Source organism: Phyllostomus hastatus, unplaced genomic scaffold (assembly GCF_019186645.2).
Source record: "Phyllostomus hastatus isolate PE091 unplaced genomic scaffold, TTU_PhHast_1.1 phas_contig_80, whole genome shotgun sequence".
Classification (NCBI taxonomy): domain Eukaryota; kingdom Metazoa; phylum Chordata; class Mammalia; order Chiroptera; family Phyllostomidae; genus Phyllostomus; species Phyllostomus hastatus.
In genome coordinates, this window is record NW_025333960.1 from 27,215,439 (window position 1) to 27,237,408 (window position 21,970).

Below are 21,970 nucleotides of genomic sequence, written 5' to 3' on the forward strand. Positions count from 1 at the left end.
TCAGATAAAATCAAATTGAGAAATATTCTATAAAATGTCTGGTGTGTATTCTTGAAAAGAAAGGCTGAAGAACCATTTAGAAGTTTAAAGTGAAATAAATTAAAGGTAAATATAATACATTATCCTGGAATGGATTCTGTACTGGAAGAAAAAAAATGCTATAAAGTAAGCTTCTGGTACAATTGGCACATCTGAAATACAGATTGTAACCGAAAGTAGCGTATCACTGTTAGCTTTCCTGAATGTACTGTGTTTACATAAGAAAATATCTTATTCTTAGGAAATACGCAATGATGTATAAGGGGGAAAAGGGCTTAATGTATGCAATTCACTCTTGAATGATTCAGAAAAATATGAGCAAGTTACTTATGTAAGTAAGTTACTTAACTTACACAAATAAGTAAGTATATGTTTATTTGGGGGAGGGAGGACAATAAAAAATTTGGCAAAATGTAAAACGTTGGTGAATATGGTTAAAGTGTTTAGTGAGGTCTTATATTATTCTAGCAACAATTCTTTAAGATTAAAATTACTTCAAAATAAAAAATTAAAAAACATAATAGGAAATTTTTAGATATTTTTGCCTATTCCAGATGGACATTAGACTCATTTTGCCCATGGTATGTGTTGGTAATTTTATTAATTTTATTGGAAGTGCATCTGCACGGTGTTGTGGCAAGAAGTGGGATCATTATAATAGTGTTCCCAAAGAGGCACCTGAAAATCCTCATCAGTGTTCAGATCTTTTATTTTCCTTATTAGTATTTAAGTGGGCTTTGTTATCAGTATCTGAACATCATTGTTCATTCACAGTTGTTAAATGGTTCGTTGATTTTTGTATGTCCAGTTTCTTCCAGTTGATTCTCTTGGGATTTTTAGGTAATTATATTTCATTCAATCAATAAAAAATTTATCTTCACATTTTCAGTTTTTTTCCCTTTTTTCCACAAGAGTGTTGTCTCATATTTTAATATGATTATTATCAGTGTTTTAATATAAACTATGAGAACTTTGATTAAAAAATTTTTAAATCAAATACTATTTTTGTATTCAGTAAGATGGCTATATGTTTACTTTTAATTTTAATGCGCTGATTGCATATTATAATAAGTAGATTCCCAAATATTAAAACAGCCCTACATTCCTGAAATAATCTGTATTATCATGGTGTACTTAAAAGTACATTGCACAATTCTCTTAGATAATATTTGATTTATGATTTATGTATTTTACAGGTGAGATTAGTCTACAGTCCTATTACATTATCCTTATCAGGTTAGTCATCAGGAAGGGTTTTCAGGAACAACTAAAGGACACATGGACAAAACCAAGGGAGAATGGAAGCAAGGGGTGGGGATGGAAGCAAGGAGGTGGGGATGGCTGGGGTAGGGGGGCATGGTGTGGGGAAAATGCAGACAACTGTAATTGAACAATGATAAGATAATAAAAAATAGCTTGAAGAGAAAAAAAACCCTAAGATTGACTTTTTCCTTTTATGTTAATAAAAAAGCATTTGAGTGAATTGACTGATAATGTTCATATTGCTTAATAAGTAGTATTTGTCAGTATGTGTTTAACTAGGTAGTAACAATTTTTATAAACAGCTTCTTACCTGTATTTTTTTTTTTGTCAGATTGGCAAACATATTTTTGGTGTGCCACAGAATCTTAGTAATTAGTTTAATGTGTGTCAGGAGATGAAAAAGGCAGGAAATCACTGCTACGGAGAAGTGGATTTCTCTGTAGGAGGCATTATCAGTACATAAATAGAAGCACAATATTGTTTTAATGGCCATTCAGACTCCTAAGGTTTAAAGTCCATTTTAGGTGACTCAGTGGACTCCAAGTTAAGTTTTTTGTTTTTTTTTAAATAAGACCTCAACTTAACTGTGCTTACTTTCAGATTTAGTATTCACCTTGCCTTCCCATTGATTCTGGGCTTCTGCATTGGAGTAAGTTTAGGAATGTAAATAAATAAATAAATTTTAACTTTTTATTTGAAATAATTGCAGGTTCTGCAGAAAAGTTTCAAAGGGCATACAGAGAGGTCCTGTATACCTTTCACACAGGTTCTTCTGTTCACATGTTACATAACCATGGTACACTACCAAAACTGAGAAGTTAAGATTGATACAATACTTTAACTCAGTCATAAGCTTTGTTTGAATTTTACTGATACTTTTTCCTCTCACGTCCTTTTTGCTGTTCCAGGACCCAACCAGGATATCACATTATATCTAGTCCTTTGATCTGTGAGTTTCTTGGTCTTTCCTTGCTTTTTATGACCTTGCCAGTTTTGAAGAATACAGATTAGGGTTTTTTTAAGCTAATGAGTGATTTATAAATGACAGTTGATTTTCTTTTCCTACAAGACCTGTAGCTTCAACGTTTTAGTTATTTTATTCTCTTCACTTTGGTCACCAGGAGTAAAGATTTGTTTGCTATTAATTCTAACTTTTGAGTTATCCTAGTTATCCTGAAGGCTTTTACTTTCAGCTAGCATCTAGTTAAGCTTGCAACAATATAGATCAGAGGTCAGCAAATGACTTGCCCAAGTTCAAATTCGGTTCCCCATCTCATTTCACAAGCACAGTTTCATTAGGACTCTGCTATGCCCATTCATTTACGTAGAGTCTATGGCTGCTTCCACTGTTTGACAGTGTCAGGAAGCTCTAGCAGTGACTGTACAGTCCACAAACTCTAAAATATTTACTCCTTGCCCCTTTACAGAGGAAATTTGTTGGCTCCTAGAATAGGTAAATGAAAGTAACTATGGACTTTGGAAATTAATTGGTACCATACTATGAACGATACAATACTACTAACTAAAGCACAAGCTGAGTTTGAGTCCTGTCTCTATTGTGAAGTGACCTCACATGAAGTGTTTTACTTTTCTGAACCTCAGTTTCCTCCTCTATAAAAAGGGAATATCACCATCTACTTGGCAGGCTAAATCAATGTATGCAAACAACTTCCCACAGTGCTTGGCACAGGGTAGGCTCTCAATAAATAGTGACCATTGTTATTACTTTTACTAATAATAAACTACTTTAATTCTTACAATTGTTTCACACTACCTTCCACATCTCTGTATTTTCATGCTGGTTTCTGTTCCATCCATTACTGTTTTAAGCTCAAACCTCTACTTCTAAGCATGATCTTTTCTCCTATGCTGTGAATTGTTCAAGTTTTTATTGAATGTGTTATTTCAGAATAAAACTGAATGTCAGAATAGGGCCTAAAATATCATTACAGTTATATCTCAAAGGAAGTGAATGTACTAGCTTCCAAAATACTCAGCTGCATCGCTATACTTCCTTTTTATTGGAACTTTGTGAAAAACTTGGCAGTTCATCCATTTGGATCAGGAAGGAGACAGGGATGTTGAGAGACGGGGCTCTCATGAGGTTTGAGAAACACACACGCTAACTCTCAAACACCAGACTGTTTCCAGTTAACATACAGGGAGCCAGCAGCATTTCTCAAGTACGAAGCAATAACTAAGTATTTGCTTTTTAGCTCTTCAATTGATACTATAATTTTCTTAATTTACCTTTATAAACATACTCTTTCCAGACTAAATAAATTAGAGGTCTAGTAAGTACCTCACACCAAATGAACTGAAAGGGAATGTCTACGTAGCTTTTGATATATAAATCAGACAGTACTGTGCACAGATTAAACAGCTCAAAATGATCCTTTCTAAATGTCACTCTCTGGGCACATTCAACCGTTTTGTTAACTTTTTCGTGTACGTGCATACTTCTAATGGAAGTTATTCCTATCCCCATACATTAACATGCATAACATATGTGAGTACAATCTGTAATTCCAAGCTCCCAATTCTGATGTCACTATTAATGTTAACAATTAGCTCCGCCAAAATTATGAGACTAACGTACCGACCCATCTTGTGGTCACTGTCAATGACAGATGAAGAATCTGATAAATAAATGTTCTTCCTTTGGCAGCTGAGCCAAATAGTCTCTTCTGGTTTCTACAGATGTGATTTATTCACATAATTTCTTTCCTTTTTAATTTTTTTTTTAATAACGAAAGAAACAATGTGCTCTGTCTAAGTGCTCTGGTATGCGTGCCTGGTTAACATTTCCAGTTTCAATGCTTCCTGAGAGGAAGTAATTCAAAGTGTGTTATCTAAACAACTCTTAATAGGTCTAATCCAGGAAACTATCAGGGTTTTACTATTCACAATGCCATTCAGAGTTAATACCCCGTGGTCAAGCAACGTTTCAAAACACTGATGTAAAATTACACACACACATACACACACACACACACACTCTGATGGCACTGGTAATAGGCAATCTGTTGGTAATAGGCAATCTGTTCTCTAAGAATAATTGTTCTAAAGATCAAACATATCACAGAGGTTAAAATTTCAACTCTTGGAAAAAAATCAGGATGATCTGACTGATTTATAAATGAAACAGATAATATTTGATTAATACCCACACATTTCTCCCCAAATGTCAGAAAATAAGAAGAGGCACGGAGAGTTCAGTAAATGCCGACCCTCAGTGCCTTTTTCTTTAAACAGGAACTAGGGCGAGGATGACATGCACAGTGGGAATGACTTGATCCTTGATGCCCGAGGACTTGCCAATTGGTAGTTTTTCGGAGGAGGTCTTTAAACCTCAGATGACATAAAAAGCACCAGACTGTCTTCAAACACTGAAATAATTAACCTCACAATTGTATCCAATTAATCATTCTGAATAAATCTTAAAAATAATGACATCTGACTCATCGTAAGAAAAACATGCAATTTTTAAAGACTCAGAATAAAAATAAAAATGAGCTACCTAAATTCATTCACTTTGCATTTTTAAAATTCATCCTTACACAGTAAAATTCAAGTTGCATAGTAATCAATAATTCCTGATCTCTCTGCAAGAATAGAGTTGGGCACCACATAAAGTTTTAGTCAACAATGGACCACATACATGACAGTGGCCCATGAGATGGTAATGGAGCTAGAAAATTCCTATCGCCTAGTGATGTCATAGCTGTTGTAACTTCTTAGTACAACACATTACTCATATAGTTTTGGTGATGCTGGTGTAACAAACCTACTGTGCTGCCAGTCATGTAAAAGTATAGCACATGCAACTATAGACTTGATAATGACACTACACTTGATAACGACACTATACTTGATAATGACAATAAAAGGCTATTTACTAGTTTTTCCTATACTATAGTTTTTTCATTTGAAATTATACTTCCTGTACTATAGTTGTTATTGTCATTTATGACCCCTTTTGATTGCATCATTTTCTCTTGTGCTTAATTTCACCTTGTGTTGTTTTGTACAGTGACATACTGCGGAGGCTTGCAGCCTAGGGTCAACAGACCACGCCACACAGCCTGGCGTGGAGTAGGCAATGCCGTCTAGCTTTGTGTGGTGCACTAGATGATGTTCACGCAATGACAAAATTGCCTACTGATGCGTTTCTCAGAATGATATGTATCCCCATTGTGAAGGGGTATGTGGTTGTATGGCCAAGAACAAGGCAGTGCGTTTAAAGGCCTCTCAGCAGCTGTGGATGTTAGGGCTTAAAGTAAACCTTTGAGGACCTTAATCAGCATACTCACTCCTAACTAATCAAAATTCGATCCAACTTGGTTATGAGTTTCCATACCACAGTGCAATACAAGTAAAAATTAACACTAGAAATACAGACGAAGTATTCTAATAAACAGAAGAAGCAACAAACAAACAAAAAATTTAAGTGAGACCATGAAACAGCACAAAAGGGCCTCTCCATCGAAAGGCAGAAGTCACATACATCTCAGGAGATGAGGACAAGTTTTCAATTTTGTTCAAGTACTTCTCTTTAAGATGCCAGAGAACTGCAACACATTTTAAGAAACTGGATGGAAACAACGGTCATTTTGGACAGGAGTTTTGCTAAAATTTACAGCTGCCCCCAACACTGGCTATCTAGAATTACTCATGCTCCAAAGGCTCCAGAGATGCAGGGGAAATGCCAGAGTAAACGATCCCTGTCCTTTCGAAAAGAGGAAAACACTGCTTCTCACACATTGTTATAATCTCATACCACAAGGAGATTCTTTTTCTGTGTTGTCAGGACAGAAACTAGGAATATAGTTTAAACCAGGAATGATGGTTATGATTAAACTATACTCTTAAAAAAAACTCCCCAAAGGACAATAATGTTTCAGCACCATTATTTTGCATTACTTTCCAGGAGGACCACGAGACAGCTGATGAAAGCAGAAGGGAGGCCACTAGGAAGCTGTTGCCGCCTTTCAGGAGACAAGCGTGATCAGAAAGACGGCAGAGAGCAAAATAATTGTGGCAGGAGTAGAACCACACGCAGTCGAAACCTCCCCATTAATGTGTCTTCAAGGCCTTGTCTGTGGTTGGTTCTGTTAAAATGAGTGAAGAAAGTAAAATGACATATGTTTAATTTGTTAACTACTTTATGTAGGGAAACAAGATATAGTCTAACTAGTTGGCAGAAGAGGGAAGATCGTTTCTTCAGCACTTTTTCAGATGGCAACTTTAAATAGGGTGACTAACATGTTAAGATAAAAGGCACAAGACTGCCTCAAGTCCATGACTTGGGGGGAAAACAAGGCTAATTTTCAGTAACTTGAAAGCCTTGGGAAAAAATCCAAAAATTCAGCATCAAGTTGCATGAATCATATTAAACTTCAGAACTTTTCCTTCTTTATTCAGTAATGCATTTTAGCCACATCAGTGTATTTTTAACACTTTTCCAAGCAGCAACACAAGAACCCAACTCTAGTCTTGTTTCTCTACTAATTCTGGTTAACAGTCTGGGTTAGTATTTTACAGCAGTATTTTTGAAGGGGTCCCTTCTGACACATTCTAATTAATCTAATGAGAAAGTACCTTGACACCAATAGAGAAGAAACATCAAATTAACTTGTAGGATTTTATTTAAAAAATATTGGGATGATGCTCTAGTATGAAATAAGATGTAAAAATCTATATGTACAACATTCATAAAAGCTGCCAGATCCTGTGTATCAGAAATATACTGTGTATCAGAAATATACTGTGTATCAGAAATATACTGTGTATAAATGTTTCAGAAATACAAAAACAAAAGGATAGGGCTAGGTATTAAGTATTGAACACATTTACGTATATTTTTTAAAATGAAAATGATTGCCCTGGCTGGCATAGAACAGTGGATTGAGCGCAGGCTGCAAACCAAAGCATCGCAGGTTCGATTCCCAGTCAGGGCACATACCTGGGTTGCAGGCCACGGCCCCCAGCAACCGCACATTGATGTTTCTCTCTCTCTCTCTCTATTTCTCCCTCCCTTCCCTCTCTAAAAATAAATAAATAAATAAATCTTAAAATAAAAAAGAAAGAAAATGAGTTAAATGTGCAAGTTATTGTGTTGATGTGAAAGGCTGTTCTGATCACAATTGCAAGCCTTATCTCGAGTCCACGAGGAGAATGTGAGGAAGCAGAAAGACGACTGGATTGAATTAGGGGACCTGGCATTGCCGTTAAGTAGTTCTGTGGCTTCTTGTGAATCAATGAAGTCAGCTAACATCTGTTTCTTAGTTTTCTTATGTATTAAAAGAAGGAGTAGGACTAGGCGATGTGTAAGGGCCCTTCCAGATTTAAAATTTGGCGATTATAAAAATTCAATGTCCGTAAACTTTTGTCTGGCTGGATTATCTATAAGATTTCACCATCTGATTCTTGGTTATGTTTCTCAATGTTGAGAAGCTTAGCTATCACTTAAGTCGTCTGAACCTGATATGATTATTTCCCTATTAAAAAAAGACATCCCTGACATTCTTCACCCCACACTATGGCAGCTCTGCTGCTAGATGCTGACATCCCTGCCAAAAACAGGTGCCAAAACCAGTAATCGTCAGGAGCTGATACGCAGGTGACAGGGCTGTCAGCTCAGCTCCCGTCCCAGACCACATGGTATGGCCCGTAAGAGGTCTGTGCGCACTGACTGAAGTGGTAGTGACTGCTCAGCATCTGATTGAATCTCACAAGTCCTGAGTGGGGCACTTTCCCTGGTTGAGACAATGCAAACTTGTTATTTTGCCTCTGGGGAAATATCTATGCTGGAACAGCTGAAAGCTTGGATCTCATTACCTCATTAGCTGGAATGAAAATAGCAACATTATAGCATCCAGATTAGGGTATTTGGGTTCCCTCTGATGTGAGAGCAGTAAGGGCGTCAGCAGTGAAGTCAAGATGCCTTTTACCCACTTAAAGAGAGCTGCGCGTTTCGCAATGCCAAATCTGGAGGCTACCCTTTCTTCCCTCGTCACAAATGTCACAGTAAAGACAGAACTTAAATGAAGACTTAATTTGTTAATCATTGTTTTGATGGCAGAAAAACATGGTGTGGGAAAATTTCTCATTACTGGGCTGAGTTTGAAAGGCTGGAAGACATTTGAAATAATTCACTTAGTACTGGCATAAGTTTCCAAAAAAGTATTTGAGGTGAAGGGGTATTCTGGAGCAAAAATAACAGCAACAAACAGATATGATGTTCTTAATATTAAGACACTGACTATAAAGCACTAAACAAAGAGTAAGTGAAGTAATCTGTGGTGGGAAATTTTTTGACAATGTGCAACTTATTTTAGTATGATTTTATGTTCTAAATCAGGGGTTGGTAAATGTTCTTACAGGGCCAGATAGCAATAATTTTTGGCTTTGTGGGCTATTTGGTCTCTGTTGCAACTACTCAACTCTGCTGCTGTACTGCAGAAGTAGCTCCAGATAACACTAAACGTGTGTGGGTGGCTGGGTGCCAATAGAACTTTACTGGCAAAATGGGTGGCTTGCCCCAAGACTGCAGTGTGCCAACCCCTGTGCATACACACTTAAAAGCACTTTGGTGCATTACTTAATCTAAATCCCATGACAAACCTGTAAGGTGGTAGTATCACCCCCACTTTGCAGGTGAAGACACCTGGTCTCCAGGGGTCCCGTGGCCTGCCTATGGCACGATCAGTGCTTGGAGCTGGGATCTGGACTCAGCTCTGAATCCAGAGTCTGAGCCACATGCCACAGTGCGATGTGCTTTTTAGATCATACATAGCAGCTTATTTGAAGAAAGATACATGCTTGCAAAATGTTGGTGCTGCTATTTTTCTTAGTAAATGGTAGAGAAATGAGCCTTTGGTTGGGATGGTCAAGAGATGGTTGGTAAAAAACTAAATGATAATTAAGAAAGAAAATCCTTACTACAGTTAAAAACATAGCATGATATGTAGGAAAGCAGATAAACAAAAACAAAATTCTACCATGCAACCCCAAAACTGGATGGGTAAAGGAAAAACATGTCAAAGAGGCAGGTGACTAAAGTTCTAAAAATATCAAATGCCATTAGCTTGGAAAGAGTGCAGGAAATGTACCCATATGACGCACAAGAAGTGACCTGCCCACATATTCTTTCATGTTTTATTTTTGCCTTCTTATCTCCCATTTTCTGTTCTTACTTCTGCAGTTGCTGACTCAAATGACATGCTTAGATTTGAAAAAACATCTAGTCCTGTCATTTCCTATATTACTGCCTAAAGTTCAAACATTTACACTCCACCAGCACTCCTATTTTGCACCTTGTGTTCTTCAACCTATCCATTTCAGAAGCTCTTTAACCCAACCCCACAGGGTCCCCAACGGTCAATGGCTGTACTTCTTGCAGTCACACTTCCTTATCCAGTGGGAAGTCCATGCTTATCGCTGCCTGTCACTGTAGAGCACACTTCTTCTGTCCCTTCGCTGATCTGTTCCACTCCTCTGGTAGAAGCCCAACTCCGTCTACTCTGCACCTGCATCCAGGCAGCTGAAGATGGCTGGAAGAATAAAAGGTTGGTGCCAGTGATCTCTCTTGAAGTTTACCTTGATCAAACTCTGAGACCACCCTACTATATTTCCCTGGTTAACTTACTTTCTGGGTGTCTGAGCTGATTGTTATTTCCTTCCTGTGCAGACTACCAAAGGCTTCCATTTTGCTAAATTTAATAGTCATTCCCAGTCCTTACCTAATTCAATCACTAAGTAGCATTTGACACAGGTGACCGACCATTCCTATTTGAGACACTTTTGTCATTTGGCTCCTGGGACATGTATGGGTTTTGATATCTATCTTATGTCAACCATGTGAGACACTCATGTCAATCACTCTAGACCCCAGTGGTGGCGTGTTCCAGAGTTCAGTCCTCAGCCTCTCTTCTTTAACTAGTCTCTGGGTCAGAGTTTCTCAGCCTCAGCACTACTGACACTTTGTGTCAGCCCACTCTTTGCTGTGGGGGGGTCCTGTGCATGGTAGGCCGTTTAGCAGTATCCCTGTCCTTTTCCTAACACATGCCAGCAGTACCTGCACACCAGCCCCTCACCCCCGCAAGCTGTGCCAATCAAAATGATATCCAGACATTGTCAAGGGTCCCCTGTGGGGGAAATCACCTGTAGTTGAGAACCAGTGACGTGGGTGAACTCACCCAATCCCTCGGCTTCAAATGCCATTTAGGAGCTGATGAACCACAAATATACACCCCAAACTCTGACCCTGCCTCCAGCTCAGACCTGTATACAGGTCTGACCTCATTATTTGGAGGTCGTATTTGTACTTATTGTTTGCCATTCCAATAGATTGTAATCTTCTGGGAGGCAGGGAGGGGCTTGAATGATCACTACTCATCTCCTGAGCCTAGAACAGTGTGGGGCATATGGTAGGTGCTCAAAATGTATTTCCTGGTTAAAGAATGAAATACTTAACCTATATTAATTCATTTCAGGCAGTTAATCAATGGTGGGGGAATCCCGTAGATAAGTAGATAAGTTTAAACACATCAAGTCATTTTTTAAAGACATCTTTATTGGATTTCAAGATAAAAGGAATGTCTATTTTTAAATAAATATGCAAACAATACTAATATGACCTATTAAATTTATTCAGTTAAAATTTGGTATAATCTGGACTTCCGGCAAGATGGAGGCATAGATGGATGCACCGTACCTCCACGCACAACCAAGATTAGAACAACAATAATTTAGAGCTAGAATAACACCCAGAACTGATAGAGAATTTATCTGAATGGAAGTCGGACAGCCGGGAAGTTGAAGTAGACCCATTCATCCAGACCAGTAGGAGGGGCGCTGAGGAGCGGGCATGGGTCGCGGCGTGGGGAGATCGGGGAGAACTGGCGCGTAAGGCAACTGGGAGCGTGTAAGCCTTCCAAGACTCAGCGGTGGACCCTGAGTACGCAAGCAGCGGCTGGCGGACCCAGTGAGGCGGCATTGTGGACCAGGGCAGTGTGCGCAACCCAGGATCCCAGAGAAGGGACTGAGATCCCAGGAGAATGGAGCTACCGCCATTGTTCCCTCCCGCCCCCGTGCCCGCCCCCACATACAACGTCACAATCTAGTGACTGGGGTGCCAGAGCCTTAGGTGAAGGAACACCTAAGGCTCTGCCCCTCACTGTAATAAGAGCAACCAGACCTGGAAAAAAAAAAATAAAAAAAGGAGAGAGAGAGAGACATGTGTCCAACAGAAGAACTGATCAGTCCCCCAGGACTCATCCTTTTGAGTGACCAAGAAATAGCCAATCTATCAGATGCACAGTTCAAAACACTGGTGATCAGGAAGCTCACAGAATTGGTTGATTTTGGGTGTAAATTAGATGAAAAAATGCAGGTTACCATAAAAGAGATGAAGGAAGATGCACGGAGAACCAAAAGTGAAGAGAAGGAAACTGGGACTCAAAACAATAGAGTGGACCAGAAGGAAGAAAAAAACAACCAAACAGGAAAGAATGGAGAAATAAGAATTCAAAAAAACGAGGAGAAGCTTAGGAACCTCCAGGACATCTTTAAATTTCCAACATCTGAATTATAGGGGTACCAGAAGGGGAAGGGGAAAAGCAACAGATTGAGCACATATTTGAACAAATAATAAAGGAGAACTTCCCCACTCTGGCAAAGGAAATAGACTTCCAAGAAATCCAGGAAGCTCAGAGAGCCCCAAAGAAGTTGGACCCAAGAAGAAACACACCAAGGCACATCATAATTACATTAGCCAAGGTAAAAATGAAGGAGAGAATCCTAGAAGCAGCAAGAGATATGGGGACAGTAACCTACAAAGGGTTTCTCATCAGACTATCAGCTGATTTCTCCCAAGAGACCTTATAGGCAAGAAAGGGCTGGAAAGAAATATTCCAAGTCATGAAAGACAAGGACCTACAACCCAGATTGCTCTATACAGCAAAGCTCTCATTTAGAATGGAAGGGCAGATAAAGTGCTTCTCAGATAAGGTAAAGCTAAAGGAGTTCATCATCACCAAGCCCTCATTTTATGAAATGTCAAAACGACTTATCTAAGAAAAGGAGATAAAGAAAAGACATGTATAGTAAAAGGACAGCAAACTCACAATTATTAACAACCACACCTAAAGCAAAACCAAAAGAAACTAAGCAAACAACTGGAACAGGAACAGAACCACAGAAATGGAGATCACATGGAGGGTTAGCAACAGGGGAGTGGGAGGAGGAGAGAGGGGGAAAAGGTACAGAGAATAAGTAGCATAGATGGTAGGTTGAAAAAGATAGGGGGAGGGTAAGAATAGCATGGGAAATGTAGAAGCTAAAGAAATTATAAGTATGACACATGGACATGACTAAAGTGGGGGATAATGGATGGGAGAGGGTGTACAGGGTGGAGGGGAGTGAAGGGGGAAAAATGGGACAACTGTAATAGCATAATCAATAAAATATATTTGAAAAAAAGAAAATAAAATTGGTATAATCTTGAAAATAACAAAAGCAGAGTTTCCATTCTTTCAATGCTTCTGTTCTACTCCATTTTCTTATTATGTTTCTTATCATGTTTTATTTCAATTTGTAGCTGTAAATATATATGAATATATAAACATATATTTCTTTGTCTCACATAATAAATGTGCCTTTCGACTACCATGATGCCAGTTAGCTGCACTTCTCAACCACAAGTCGTTTCTCCAGTTCTTATTCTTGTTGTGCGCTTCACAGTGAAGAGCAGAAGGTGAAGTTTTTCAAGGGTGTATGAATTCTTCTAGCTTTTGAGGAAAATCCTTCCTGGATAATAGCTATTTTATATAACACTTAATATGATATAGTATTTGTAATGGCTATATTTATGAATGAGTTGCAATGAGTAACAGTACTGTTAGGCCTTTTTGTCTCCTCCAGGGGAAGCAATGACCAAGCATGCTGCTTCCTTACCCCCATCTGGCTCTCAAATTAAGCACCGCATGTATGTACAACCACACAATAATCATTCCTTAAAGAACACCCACATTCCATAAATCTCCTTGGCTTATTTATTTACTTGGGTATTTATTCCCTGAGCATACAGACTTCTGTGTATTTCTTCATGCAAATTTCCCGAGGTTCCTGTATTAATTCTTCTTTGAATACAATTGAATAGAGTGTTAATGATTAGTGAAGCTGGATGTGACGGCATCTTTAAAGTCTGTAAGTAATAGACTACAGGTACTAACATTAATGTGTGCACAGCACAGGGACTTAACCCAAATCCAGTCAGCTCTATGGATGTTATAGGCTTGCATTCCATATACTTATCTGTGCCTCTGAATTTTTTTTCTTCTAAGAAAATTATGGGTAAAATGCATAAAACATGAAAGTTACCATCTTAATCATTTTTAAGTATGTAGGTCAATAGTGTTAAATACAGTCTGCTGAATTTTTAAATGACATCTCTATACATTTTAAACAATATAGCCATGATATTCTGTTAAACTATCAAAATGTACTATTTTGATAGGCTTCAGTATTGTTTTTTCAACCACTGATGATTTCATATAAATTGACAAAAAATAATTGCCAGAAGTATCTTTTAAAAATCTTTTACATTAAAAATTTGTCATAAAAGATTGAATATTAAATTTAATACTTGATGAAATCTTAAAAATTATAAAAAATTTTTATGTCTGATCTCTCATCATCAGTAAATGAAATGTTTCCAGAAATGGTTTAAAATTATTACCTATCCTTTCTAAATGATTTTTTCCACTTACATAATTCTAAATATAAGTTTTAAGGAGAGATTTAAATCATATCAAGAAGCTATGCTATAGGATTTGACTAACTTCTGGCCAATGACTCTTGTCATTGGTAAATGTTTAAAAATGAATGTATTCTCATAGATCTCCGATGTAAATGAATATAAACTGTCTTGAATATGAGTTGACTGGGTCACTTAAGGAGTAAAAATTATAAATATTTTTAATATAAGCATACTTTGTTTAGTAAAAAATTGTACAAAGCACAAAATCTTATCCATTTTAATAATAAAATTAGGGAAAGTAGACTATAGCAGCTGGACTTCAGAACTAGAGGAGAGAATGACTTGGCTTAGCCCATCCAATGGTCAGCACCGCCTCTCCAATGAGGCCCCCGTTGAGCCTTCCCCCTCTCCGGAGGAGTGTGGGTGGACTGACTCACCCAAAGGACACTGTTGCTTCCTTGGCTAGGATACCACGCAGTCTGTTTTTCACACAGAGTGAATTTCTAAGAAAAACGTATCTTGCCTTCTAAATCTTGAACTGTTTAGAGAATGTGACTAAGTTGGACTTCCTGCGGAAAGGGGGTTAAACAGAAAATCCTTTCAATGTGGACACTTTCTAAAATGTCTTAGTGTAATTGAGAATGCTGCTGAAGAAAAGCAGCGGATTTGCAGGCAGTAGGCTTAGACCTGGTCGGTGACATCGCTTCTCTGGTTAGCTCCTTTCCAGTGCAGCACAATGAGCATGATTCAGCCTTTCTCTGATGAACAAGGATCAGTAAATACCTATTGGCAACATTCTGTGTATTAATTTTCCCTATTTATCCTGATACAGATAGTCTACAGAAAATGGAATGAACATATGCTGATCTCAGGCTATGCTCTGGAAGTCTCTCTTTCTTTAAACAAGTGTTTGGTGTTAGAATCTTCATGTGCCTTTTTCTTGTCCTATAAGTGAGCATCCGGCCTCACAGGAGATCTGGCCAAATATGTGTTATATATTAGGGAATACGGTTCAAATGAATAAAAAAAAAGCTTTTGATCTGCCTTAACACTTACCTTAGGAAAAGATAGTGCTCATTAAGCACAGGTACCTGTCTGTGCATCAGGTCACCTATGGCACATGCTGATTCTTAGAAGACCAGCTTTGGCCACTGACACCTACACATTAAGAATATGGAACTCTCCTCTGAGGCCTAGATGGGCACCTTCTGTGTACATAATGCCCTGAAAGTTAGATTACTTTAGTGAGGGTAAATATTTGGTTCTTCTGGAGCTACCTTTACGTTGAATGTTATTTCCTCCATGACGTACACACGTTCAGGAAATGCTTTAGCCACCTCCTCCACACTGTTGAAATATTGCACTGGCTCCTTTATATCTCGGTCTTGTTCCAGCAGCTTGAATTGGCCTGAAATACAAGATAAATGGAAGAGATGTGAGATGTTTATGCTGGACAGCTGTCACCGTGGCGACAGCATCCCCATTCCTTACTCCCACTCTCCTTGTCAAAGGCTTCTGATCACTATCATTAAAAAAACAAGTTACCATGGCAGAAGGTTTTCTTAAACATCAGCTTCAAAATGAAAACAGGCATTCATTTTTTGCTTATATTCAGAGTTTATTACCAGCGGACCAACATCAAATGGAATGGATGCTCACTTGTACTCTGATCTCAAAGTAGAAACTTCCTCTGTTTGTTGTAAGTGGTTGTTCATTTTGTTTTTAAGAGTAAGTCACATTGCCATTTAGTGGTAATAACACCCATAAACATTATATTCTAAAACCAATGCCAAGTGGCTTGGGGGACTAATTTTTAAAATTAGTATTCTAAAAATTTGCAAATAGAATAAAATAATCTAATGGACCATCAGCTTTCACAAGCAGAAAACCTGAGTGCAGAGCAACTGCATGGGGTATGGGGAAGAGCCTTGTTCTAATGAGTGAACCACTGGGCATCTGCAGCAATAAGTGGATTCCTGCTTTCCTTCTTATCGGCACATATGAAATTCATGAGAGTAAATTACACTCTGTGGTATCTGTAAGTTGGGGGATTTCTCAAGAACTTTGAACACATTCCTAAAAAGGTCAAGGATCTATTATGAAGTTTATACATTTTCAATATTTATGATACTACTGCTACAATCTAGAGGAGTTGTTTTCAGTTTTGAATGAAAGACCATATGTAATCAAGTCAATGACATGGTGTTCCTCAGTAGCATTTCTGAATGCTGTTTACAATATAGCACTTGAGAAACTTGAAAAGGAATTAAAAGCTATTCTGAGGCAGATCTCTGAGCAAGTATAAATGGAGCATCAGGCAGAAATAGGGAAACTTTCATTCGTACTCTCAACACATTTATTTTTAGTATTTATTGGGTAGAGCCATTATTTTAGATGCTGGAGATACTCAATAAATAGACTGTGCAAAAATCTCTGCCCTCCTGAAGCTTACATGGGAGTGGGAGACAGATGCTGAATATAATAAATGAGTGCAGTATATAGTATGTTAGAAGGTGAGAAGTGCTATTAAAAATAGGGAAAAGTGAGGAGGGTGGAGAGTGCAGGGTGGCCAGGGTAGGTGTGGCTGGGGTGACCCTTGATGTGGCTGGGAGCTGAGTTCTCAGGGCTATAAACATAGGCAAGAGCCTCTGCGAAGACCCTCAGGTAGATGGGTGGGTGGGTGCCTGCTCACTTGGCATGCTGCCAGCGAGGCTGGAGCAGGGTGAGTAAAAGTAAGGAAGAAGAGAAAGTCAGGGAAATAACAGGTGGTCAGATTGTGCACACGTGTGAAGAGTTGCAGCTCTTCATTTGTGTGGAATGGGGAGCCCCTGGGGGAGAAGAGGTGATCGGATCTACATCACAGAAGGACCACTCTGGTTGCCATGTTGAGAACAGATTATAGAGGTGCAAGGCACAGAAGCAGAGTTAGGGGGCTCCTGCAATAATTCAGGTATCAGATGGCAGGGGTTTGGAAGCAGAGAGAAAGTACTGGGAATCTGGCCTGCGAGCTGAAGGAATGGAGATGCCGTTGACTGAGACGGGTAGGGTTGGAGGGGTGGGGGTAAGATCAGGCGTTCAGTATCGATGGGGTAAGTCTGAGGTGCCTATGAGACATACGAACATCCCAAAGGCTCTCAGATGGACATATAAGCATGGAGGTCAGAGAAAGGTCTGCCTGGAAATAATAAATCTGGGAGTCATCACCACAAACATGATATTGGAAGCCTCGACCCTTAATGATGATGACCCTGTAGACAGAGAAGTCTGCAATTTAAGTCCCAGGAGACTGAGGGGGGTGGCCAAAAAGAAAATTCCAAAGGGTGCATTCTAGAAGCCAGGTGATTCAAGTGAGGAGTATGAGTGTGTCAAATGCTGGTGACAAGACTGTGACATGAGGACAGAGAACTGTTGGATGTAGCAGCTTGAATTTACTGAGGACTTGGATACAAGCACTGGAACAGTTGGGCCAAAAGCCTGACTGAATTAGATTTAAGAGAGACTGACAAAGGAGAACTGGGAATAACAAGAACAGATGCCAGATGATGTTTTGGGGAGTTTTGTTATGGAGGGGAAAGAGAGATGGAGTGGTAGCTAAAGGGAGAGAGGGAGCAGTAGCTACAGGGAGGAAGTGGAATGGGACGTGGGGACTGTTTTTGTTTTTCTTAATGTGATGGATGCGGATGGGAATGACCAACAGATGATGAGAGGAATTACTGGAGCATATCCTTGCGTAGGTGGGGGACATGGGAGTGGAGGGGCTGGCCTTCACCAGCAGTTCATCTGTGATGAGTTCAGTGGCAGCTGGTGGAAGCCGTCTTTTATTACATCAATATTTCCAGCAAAAGGCAGAAAGAAGGCACCAGTCGAGAATAAGGTTGAGAGAGGAGGTGCTGGGAGGGTTAAGGAAAGAGAAAAAGCCTGTAAAAAGTCTGGTGAGAGTGATTATCATAATATGACTGCTGGGCAGTCGTGAATTCCCACTTAAGGTTCATGGTCATGAATTAAAAGGAAATCAAGCAGTACAGTTTCGTGTTTTTCTCCAGCTAATGTCTGATCTGCAGGAGCTGGCATACGGCCGGCAGAGATTTGGAATCAGCCCGGATGGTGAAATGACCAAGTGCGTCTGAGGCCTGAGAGAGGGCACAGGAGTCAGGATATATGCAAGGGAGTGACTATGACAACGGCCCATGGAACTTGACCTGGGAGGGAGGGAGAAAATGAAAAGAATAGTGGGATTAATGGATGGTAGGTTCTGACGGAGCTGATTTCTGTACCCTGGAGGGAGTGAGTGAGCTCAAGAGCCAGGCAGAGGACAGCAGTCAGAGTGGCAAGCATGCAACTGAGGTAAGGCAAGCATGCAGTTTTTGTGTTGATGTGGTGTAGGGGGCAAGTATGAGAGAAGAGGCTGAGGTGGGGCAGAGCTACAGGAACAGGGATAATCGTCATCGTTATTCGGAGAAGCCAGAAGCAGTGCAAGAACCATACACGTAAGCATGAAAAGGGAAGTGTTGCTGGAGAGAATGGTGGTGAGCCAGGAGTGAAAATGACGGAGAGACGAAGGAAGATTCACGAGCTTGGTAGACGACTGTAACAATGATGGGGTGGTGGGTGATACAGTCTGATGACGAGAGACTTAAAGCTTTAGGGAAGGCTGAGGCAGAATCAGTCAAGTCTGTAATGAAGAGCTCAGAGACCAATTACATCCCCGAAACTTGGGGGCCAAAAATAGAGTTGCCTCCGGGAGCCCACGGGAGGGCTTTAGGGAAGCCACATTTTCAGGTGATATCCAGGTTGGGATTTAACAAGATCAAAGTAATTTCAGAGAAGAGTGTAAGGATGTAGGGATTTTGCTGGTGATAAACCTTGATGGGAGAGTTCTCAGGAGGTAAGGAGTAGCCCATGAGGACGAGAAAGAGGATGCACTCAGACATAACAGCTCAGACACCTTTTAGAAGCACAGAGAGGCATGAGTAATACATTTGAAAATACAGTCAAAATATGTTAATTACATCCTTTTTACAAAAAACAACAGAATTTTTTTTAAAAAAATCAAAAAGATTATGGCAATTTCAACACACTTAAACAAAAGCTGCCACAGTAACACATTAAACTTTTCCTTTGTCTCTTACTTAGTCCATGTACATTTTTTTTACAGTTGTATTTTGTTTTTTGAATATTTTATTGTCGTTCCACTACAGTTGTCCCAATTTCCCCCCTGAATGCACAAATTCTTAATAATTAGGAAGAATCTACAGTTTTCTACTCCATTCCTTCCCATAATTTTCCACATTTTTAACTGTTTTCTATTCTTACATAATTAGTCTGAGTTAGGCAGATGTCTAATTTAAGTGCGAACTCTGCCACTGACAAATTCTATAATACTGACAAGTCTGTAATCTGTCTGAGCCTCGTTTCTTCGCCTGTAAAGTGGGGACACTTTAGAGAGCTGCTGTGAGGATCACCCAAGATGACCCATGCAAAGTAGTGAGCAAAGCAGCCATTTAGCAGCTCTCAGCTCCTTGCCCCTTTCTGAGATGTAGAGATTTTCTTTTCCCTTTTGGGCTTACACTTTTTCCATACATTTTCTAGAGTGGGATTATTAAATTAAAGGGTATCACAGAATTCTTTGTGTTTAACGTGCATAGCTCTAGTGCTCTGCAAAATACTTAAACCAATTTATATTTCTACTGGCAGCCTGCGTGCACATCCTGGGTGGCCCACCATCCGCCCGAGCTGAGTATTTTTTAAATCAGACAATTCAATGGGCATCAGAGAGCATCTCTTTCCCGTGTCCACTTGCAGCTCTTCGAAGATTAACATGTGAGCGGAGTTAAACAGTTGAATGTTTTTTGTGTAAACAATAGTATAAATATATAATACTTATTTGATACAGTCTAAATTTCTCTTAATTTCTGCAGACATGTACTTAAGAGTCTATTGGATATTTATACTTATAAATCCCATTAGCACCAAATTCAACCTGTCTAAACTCAAGGACACACAATGCCTCCCCTGCAATAGGTGATCAGCAAATGTTCACTGAACAAAAGACAGAAAGTTACTTTAATCCTGGGATTGGCAGACCATGAAGCAACTGCAGCTTTTCACAGTTATAAATAAAAGGTGAATTGCACTACTGCACACAAGGTTTGTTTGCTTATGAACACTATATGAATTTTCGCTCATCAGAATAAAAAAGTAATGGTGTATCGCTGGGCTACTTAAAAATTGTTATCTGAATACCGTACAGAACCTTAAGAAATGCTTTTCAGGGACCAATGCAACTCAAGAGTGAGTAAGATAAGCAGTCGACATTATTTTCTGGGATGAAATGGACAGTCCTTCCAGCGTCAGAACATGATGCACAAGGGGACCAAAGCAGTCGTCAGAGTTCAGACTTTTAGACCCCTTTCATTTGAATATCTAGAACCATTTGACAGTCAACAGACATTTGACAATATGTCCAATTACCTTCAACTGTGATTTACATTGTCTAATTCGTTAGAAAAGAAATTGTAGATTTGATACCTGAACAAAATTCAAGTGGTTCTATCACTAAACCAGGTATGATTTATGAAGACCTACAAATGATATCTTTCCCTGATATGAACAAATTTAATTTAAAATCTGTGATCAATATTTTAGAAAAGTTTTCCTAAGATGGGGATCTGCATGTAAGCCAAACACTGGTCAAATGGTCTGCAGATGTGTTGGGAACCGCCCTGACTGGTATTAGAAGCTGAGACCCCCCGCCTAGGCTAAGGCTAAGGGAACGCCCTTGGAACCGTGAGCCGGCATGGAGACAAAAGCTTATCTCCCTGGCAGTAATGCTGTTTCTGCTGCCGAACCCCAAAAAGCTTGGTCGGTTAGCCAAAGACGGGTAAGATTCCTCACGGGGGGGAACAACCCAAGCCAGGCACGATCACTTTGGGAGGCCCCCCAAAAGAAGGACTTGGGGGGCTGCAGCAAAAGGGGGTGATGGACCCTCATTCCTCGGCTTTGACAAAGTCTGAGTTCTCAGCGTCCGGAAGAAAATCTCCTTATCTCTCGGTGGCCTTAGTTCCCGCGCTCCACCTAAGCCTGAAACAATGACGGGGTAGTACAGTTCGGTACTGGGAAGTGCGGATTTCCCGGGGTGATCAGGCCTAAGAAAGAACATGTAAATTACTGTGAAACCTTCTTTGTTCAAGAATGCTCTCAGTTGAATGAGGAGGGTCTTAGGAGGAAGCTAGTTTGTTCCTCAGCCTTACAGCTCTTTGACTCCCCAACTCAATAGACCGGCAGAGTTCTTTGTTTTCCTATATTCCTTACTTCCCCTAATGAGTACTGTACGTTACCTGAGTTATTATGCAAAAAGAGCCTAATAAAAGCAGGTATGGACGGTAAATCAGCGTGCTCCCCACTAGGGGGGGTGGCCATTCTGTCCCTACTTCCCCACAGAAACTGGTTTGTCTCTGTGCATGTGTGTTTTTTCTCGCGTATTGTCGAGCCATCCACAGTGTGCCGTGGTCACTGCTGGCCGGTGACCCACGCGCAACAGCTGGCGCCCAAACGTGGGGCAGCGATTCGGGACCACAGAGGTGGGACCCCGCTCGAGACCACTTGGAACCAGCGGCTACGAGCCGTCGCTGTGGACAACGCATCAACTTCGGGTGGATTTGCGCGCTAACAGCCCAGGTAAGGGGCCCACGACCCCGAACTCTTTCTCGGGCATGTCGTGGGATGCGTTGAATTTTCAGGGAAGTAGGTCTTTCTTTTCTAGGTCGTTTCTCTCTTTGCGACCGCCTATAATTGGGTAAATGGTAATTTAATTCTCAAGTTTGGGGAAAAAAAGATTTGCCTTGAAAAAAGTAATCAGGTGATTTGTTTTGGCCAATTAAAAGTAAATAAAAGTAAGCTTTTTTC

At 39.8% G+C, this 21,970-nt stretch overlaps 1 protein-coding gene across 2 annotated transcripts in view; it reads right to left on the reverse strand.

Moving 5' to 3' along the window:
• The window catches only part of GAREM1 (GRB2 associated regulator of MAPK1 subtype 1), a 188,270-nt gene that overhangs the window by 26,016 nt on the left and 140,284 nt on the right, over positions 1–21,970 (reverse strand). For both annotated transcript variants that reach the window (XM_045849763.1, XM_045849761.1), the window contains exon 3: positions 15,343–15,473. In XM_045849763.1, the coding sequence (XP_045705719.1) occupies positions 15,343–15,473 (131 nt within the window). The remainder of the gene's footprint in view (positions 1–15,342; positions 15,474–21,970) is intronic.